Genomic DNA, 6,734 nt, shown 5'->3' on the forward strand with positions numbered 1-6,734 from the left:
CGAGGACCAGAAAGAACCGCCGCACAGGCTCCCAAGGCTGTCCTCTTCACAAAAACGACACAGTCTCATTCTTCTCTCCGGTCAGGCTGGTGGGTTCGAACCACTGATCTTGTGTTGAGCAGCTGTGTGCTTTAGCTGCTCGTTTCTTTAGCACCAAGATTAGTAAATGATTTCACGAAGGCACGGCTGTGAGGTAAAACTGAACAAAGCCCATTCTCGGGCCTCCCGAGCTGCTGTGTCGTCTACTTCACCGACATCCTGTGGGGTTTTCCTGGGCCCGGCTCCTTGGCCGCAGGGGCAGAGACAGGCCGACTGGCCGCTGCAACCACGGCTCCTCGTGCCCCTTGCTTCCCAGGGCCCTTGGCAGGCTCAGCACCAGAAGCAGGAACGACTGCAAAGACCAGAAAGAGGTGAGCGTTCTCAACACACTCCTGTCTCCCTTTGTACTGTGAGCATCCGTGCAACTAAGCAGAGCTCAGTGGAGACGCCAAGACCCTGGACTTAGAGAGCTTCTGGGTGAGATGGAAAGCATCACCAGAAAGCAGCAAGTCACTCCTTCGTGATTCAGAGTCACTCCCTGGAGGACTAGCTGAACGCCGTGTGAGACTAGACATGGCTGTGGTCATTATGTACCCTTAAGTCAGAACCGACTCACAGCTGTCCCTCCAACCAGTTCAGACGCAGTTAACCAAGTGGGAGGGGACTGCTCACCCTTCTCCCACGGAGCACCTGCTGGGTTTGAACTGTATGCCTTTGGGTTGGGGGTGCAACTCTTGACCACCAAGCCACCAGAGCTCCTCCAAGACGTGTGAGGAGGAAGATTAGGGAACTCTGGTGGCCTAATGGCAGGATGCTGCACTGCAATCCCAGAGGAGCGTGGTTCAAATCCACCAGATGCTCTGCTGGAGAAGGAGAGATAATCTCTTCCTGTATCAATCAGATCAATTTGACGGTACACACACACACATAGTAAATTTAAAAAAGACTTGTAAGGAGGAAGAAAGGCCTGGTGGTCAGCTTGTGAAAACTGAGAACACCACTCCGCTACACGGAGGGCTGCCAAAGTTGAATCGTGACTCTCCTAGACTGTAAGCTTTCCAAAGGCCAAGGCAGCAGCGCACACGGGAACCACTTCCTCCTGCCCACGCTCCCAGAAGCCAGAGTTGGCCCTGTCCCCACCGGGCATGGCTGAGGGCTCCGCCCGCATCTCTGCCAGGCTGTCACCTGGACTCCCCGCCAGGCTCCCACCTGGACTCCCCGCCAGGCTCTCACCTGGACTCCCCAGCATTCGGTGCAGCGTCATGTGCTTGTAGGCAGCGATGATCTGGAAATGGATGGTGCTCCCGAGGCTCAGGCCCTGGTCCTCGACCACCTTGAGGGCGGCGTCCTGGATGAGCTGGTGGGACCGTCTGCAGTTGGGGAGCTTGCACTCCCCGCGGACAAAGGACCTGCACACGTGGAACTTGGTGCACTTGTCCCTGAGGGGGCAGTAGCCGTAAAGCGCGTCCCCTCGGTTGTAGAGTAAGCAGACCTGGCAGGGTGAGGCGGGCTCGGTTTCAATCCTCTGCTTCTGGGCTTTTAAATTGGTTTGCACATAATAATTCATATACATTGTGTTCCATTCACACAGGTCTATTTTATACAATCTTTCGTTTACTTTGTATTTCACACAGTCATTCATATATACTGCATTTTATATGACTCATTACTGTTGATCTGTGGCTATTATGACCCTGAGTCTCCACTGAAAATCCTATTCTTTCCTACACACACTCCCTCCCATCACCCCTAACTCTGACATCCCAGGGATTTCCACCCTCCCCTTTTCTCCCTCCCCCTGCCCTGTTTATACACATCTCACCAGTTATCATTCTATATTTATATTAACGGTCTTATGCAGTATTTGTCCTCTGCTCTCTAGACTCTCCCATTTTTCTAAAAATTTTTATTTTATTATTTTATGTGTGTGTGTGTGTGTGTGTGTGCGCGCGCGCGTGCGCACGCGCCGTCAAATTGGATCTGACAGGTACAGGAGGAGACTGCCCTTCCTTCTCCAGCAGAGCATCTGGTGGATTTGAACTGCAATAGACTCTCCCATGTTATATAGTATTTTATGAAAAATATTCTTTTTCACTGGTCTTCACAGCAGGCAGGACAGGCTCAGCTCAGACAGACCTTGGGTTCAGTTAATAAAGGGAGTCAGGCTCATGTTTTTGGCTTTTCCAGAGCTTAGAACGGTTATGCTGACACCAGAGAGTCCCCTACTGGAGGCAGTCCTGGTGGCTTTCACGGTAGGCTCCGTGCTGGGCTGTTAACCAGAAGGCTGGCCTTGGACCCCACCCAGATGCTTCCAGGGCCAAGGTCAAGGTGGTCTCCTCCTGAAAAGACACACATCGAGCCCCAGAACCCGAGGCAGCGTTACTGGGAGTTGGGACTGACTCATGGCAGTGGGTGTGGCTCTCCAGGAAGGGTTCGATACTGGTGCCAAGTGTTGTTTATTTATGTGGTCTTCAGAAAGTGTTCTGAACTTGGAAACGTGGTCAGCTGTCATCAAGTCAGGTCTCACACAGATGGGCATCCTGCCCTCTTCTGCATCGTCCTCCCGATCTCCGCCAGGCTCAGGCCCACGCCTGCGGCCACTGGGTCCACTCACTTCACTGAGTCTTCCTCTCTTTTGCTGACCCTCCATCATCCCCAGCACGCTGCCCTTCTGCGGGGAATGACCCTCCTCATTACATGCCCCAAGTATGCGACATGACGTGTCACCAGCCCTGCTCCAAGGTGTCTGCTGACTGCATGCACGTCCTCTGATAGTACTTCAAATACTGCCAGCATGACCAAGTGCATCACACAAATGGGCACCACTGTTAGGAAAAAAATGCCTTACAGAGGCTGCCGCAAACCTCCCACTGAAAAAAAAATCCACGTATCTGTATCAGCGAAGCACAGTAAAGAGAAATGAAACATAATGAGGTGCACCCTAGACGACGCCTCCTCAGCTGCACTGGCCATCAGAGGGCACCACACTCCTTGAATGGACAGAGGCTGGCAGTGGAACAGCGCTCTTACACTGCCCAACTCATCTACAGGCCAGGACACTGGCTGCAATGACTCCCTGTGACCTTCACACTCGGGCCCCTCAACTGACCACCCAGCGAGGGGCTGCCAGTGAGGCCCCGGCTTGCTGCAAGGCCAGCCAATTCTGCAGAACCACCTCTGCTTCCCTTCCCCTCGGGGACCGCGCCAAGGCCAGCCATCACCTTGCTTACAGCATTTCCCCACCTCTGTCCTGTCCCCTCACTCCCTGGGGAGCCCCTTCTAGCCATGTGCACATGAACGCTACCTTCAGCTCTGCTTCCAGAGAGAGCGAGCCAAGACAGAAAGTGCAAGGGCAAAATGGGGTATTGTTAACAGCTCCATTGGGACTAGGAATGGGGCTCACGCCAGGCAAACCAAGAACCTGCTGCTGTCCGCTCTGACATCACTGGTCACTCTCACATCTCGCTCTCACAATTTTAACTCTCGCGCTCTCGCTCTCTCTCTCTCTCTCTCACACACACACACACACACACACAAACACACTCTGTCTCTCTCTCTGCCTCCCACAAACTGGGTGGTTAGTCACGCTGACCAGGTTCCACATATGAAGAATCCTGGCACTAGTCAGTCCTCGGCCCTGAAGCCCTGACGCCTTCTCGGGACTGTCACAGGACCTCAATTGGCCAGATTTGAGTTATCGATTCAGGTCACAAACATCTGGCTCAAGTCAAACAGCAAACAGACGCCACCTCCTCCAGCCACCCATCACCCAAGTAACAGACAGGCTGGCGCACAAAGCAGAGTGAGGCTGAGGAACATGTTCCTTCTTGTGTAAATGAGAGGAGATCAATGGTCAACGTTTACCCAAAAACAAGGGCGAGGAAGCAGGGGCTCAATGGAAATAGAAAGGAACTGCTGGCACCTCTTAACTGGAGCCAAGGGCATGCAACAGTGTACCAAACTAGTTAAAACCGCCTGAGGTCGTCTGGATTCCAACTCACACACCCTCTGTTAGGTCTCTGGGGCCATAAAGCCTTATGGGAGGAGACTGTGGAACAGCTGGGCAGCTCATTTCAAACACAGCAAAGGGAGAGGTGACAGACAACAGGGGTTTAATGTGATTAATTACATTCATCAACTGGAGTGAATGTCTTAAAGAAAAATATATATGAATGAATGAACGAAAGCCTGTAAGATCTGTAAACTTCCACTCACACAACAGAATTAAAGACAAAAAATAAAAATCCTGAAATGAAAAATACACAAAATAAGAACATGCTGCTTAAAATTGTGATGCTGAGTCTCTAACGCAAACTCATTTTAAAGCAATTCCTAGTTCCTTTAAAAAAATAAACCAACCTAAGCTTTGCTCCGGGATTTAACTGATTCTGAAGTTTATCCAGAAAGGAAGGGAGTGAGAACTGGTTAAGCAAACAAACAACAAACTTAGTAACAAGAAGAATGGACACAGAGAGGGACCACAGACCCCGGGACAGACTTCTCTTCATTGTGTGTGACACAGGAACAAAAACACATCTGCCAGGAAGCCGCTCCCAGGCTCGGCCTCCAGAGAGGAGGCCCTGTTCCCCCACAATCTGACGCAAAGTCCAAGATAAAACCACACACACACACACACACACACACACACACACACACACAAACCCAACCCTCCACACACCAGATGTTTTCTTTAAAGAGGACTTTTAACTCAAGCTCTGGTTTCTGTAAACATCCACATAAGTACCCTAGGGGTGTGTGTCTTCTAGAACCAATCTGGACAAACTGTATTTGCCTAGGAATTTGTCCAGTTCTTCCAAGTTTTCACAAGTATCACCATAAACTTTTATGTACTTGTTCCTTGTTGCTGTTATGTGCTCTTGAGTTGCCTGTGACTCATAGCAACCCTATGCACTTCTCTGAACCCTGCTTTATCCTGAGCCAACAACATTATTGTCTCTGACTCACCTACCTCCATTACCCAGTCACTGAGTCAATCTATCTCGAGGGTCCTCTTCTTTTACGATGTTCCTCCACCCTCCACAGGATCGTGTCCCTTTCCAAGAACTGGTCTCTCCTTGAAACATGCCCAAAGTATGTCAGACAGAGCTTCAGAATCCTCGCTTCTAAGGAATAATCCAGCTTCACCCTCTTCAGGATGAAACTGTTTGTTCTTGCAGTCTGTGGTATATTCAATACTCTTCTCCAGCACCACAGCTCAAAGGCATCAATTCTCCTTTTATCTTCCCTAGTCACTGGCCAGCCTTCTGAAGCATAGCATGTAATTGAGAAGACTATGGCCTGGATCAGGTGCACCTCAGTCTCTAGACTGACATCGTTGCTCTTCAGTATTCTGGAGAGGTCCCTGACAGCAGATTGTCTGAATATAATTAGTCTTTTGATTTCCTGGCTGCTGGTACCAAGAATGTTGGTGTTGACAGTGGAACCAAGCAAACTGAAGCTGTTAACAATCTCTATCTCTTCACTGTCTATCATAATCGGCCCGGTGGTGAGAATCTTCGTTTTCTTGGTGTTCAGCTTCAACTCATATTGAAGGCGCCAGTTCTGGACTAGACTCTATGCAGCAACTGCTTCAAGTCCTCTGCAGTTTCAGCAAGTCAGGTTGTTCTTCAGTCTTCCTCCAATCCCGATGCCACATTGTATCCTCACAAAGCCCACCCTCCCGGATGACCTGTTCCATACACTGAGATAGGGCCTATCCCTGGTGTACACCCTTCCTCTTCTTTATTATGGGCCATTTCTGTAATTATCCCATTTTTCTTCCTAGTAGTTACTTGTTCTACTCCTTCACCCTTTCCCCCTTCCTCAGCTGCAGGGCAACGAATCTGACCTGTGTTGGTGAAACTGAGTACACCATGGTCTGCCAAAAGACTAAACGAAGTAGTCTTGGAGGAAACGCAGCCAGAGAGCTTCTAAGGATAGAGGGTCACGCTTCCGCATGCTGTGAGCCAGTCTCAAGGACCTCGTGCTCAGAAAAGTGGAGTATGGGTAGAAAAAGACCAAGGCTTTGCTGAGATGGACTGACCCAGTAACCACAGACACCTCAGTTAAGAGGCTGGTGCAGAACTACCGTGCCACAGCCTGGTACTTACAGAATCACTGTGGGGAAATGTGGACTTAGGTGCTGGTGGCCCACTCAGGGGACTGGCCAGCCTGCTAATAACACAAACAATGTGCGTGGAACTCAGCTGGGGCTATGTGAGTACGGCGTATGGACCGGTCAGCTCTGCCACCCCACTGGGCTTCAAATGGACCAATCCCAAGTATGGCAGCTTCCGCTCCTCCTGTCCCCTGGGCCTGCTGCTCCACAGGGTTTAGCCAACCCCACTCCTGGTTCATGTCCTACACTACTGGACCTGAAGGGCTTACTGCCATCACCCCTGCTGGGGCGAAGAAATGCTCAAATGTAAGGACCTCAAAGTGTGACAATATATTTGTAAAGATCCAAAAAGAAATGGTGCCACACAAGAAGCAGTTAACTGTACAAACTACACAGCTCAAGTTCTGAGTTTTCCAGCACCCAACATAAACTGCAATGTGACACATTTTACTGGAAACAGATGCTGCCCTGGACGTGCTCACCAAGTTGTGTCATGAAATCTGGAGAAGAACCACTTGGCCAACTGACTGGAAGAGATCTGTATTTGTTCCCATTCCAAAGAAAGGTGACCCAACTG

At 50.3% G+C, this 6,734-nt stretch overlaps 1 protein-coding gene across 1 annotated transcript in view; it reads right to left on the reverse strand.

Annotated features, from left to right (window-relative positions):
* Window positions 1-242: 242 nt before the first annotated feature.
* ZC3HAV1L (zinc finger CCCH-type, antiviral 1-like) overlaps window positions 243-6,734 on the reverse strand; it is a 12,300-nt gene continuing 5,808 nt past the window's right edge. Inside the window, exons 3-4 of the mRNA XM_006887216.1 lie at window positions 1,147-1,531; window positions 243-391 (exon numbers count right to left, since the gene is read on the reverse strand). Coding sequence (XP_006887278.1) covers window positions 243-391; window positions 1,147-1,531 — 534 coding nt within the window. The remainder of the gene's footprint in view (window positions 392-1,146; window positions 1,532-6,734) is intronic.

This window comes from Elephantulus edwardii, unplaced genomic scaffold (genome assembly GCF_000299155.1).
Source record: "Elephantulus edwardii isolate Elephantulus edwardi_28Jun2011 unplaced genomic scaffold, EleEdw1.0 scaffold00055, whole genome shotgun sequence".
NCBI lineage: Eukaryota > Metazoa > Chordata > Mammalia > Macroscelidea > Macroscelididae > Elephantulus > Elephantulus edwardii.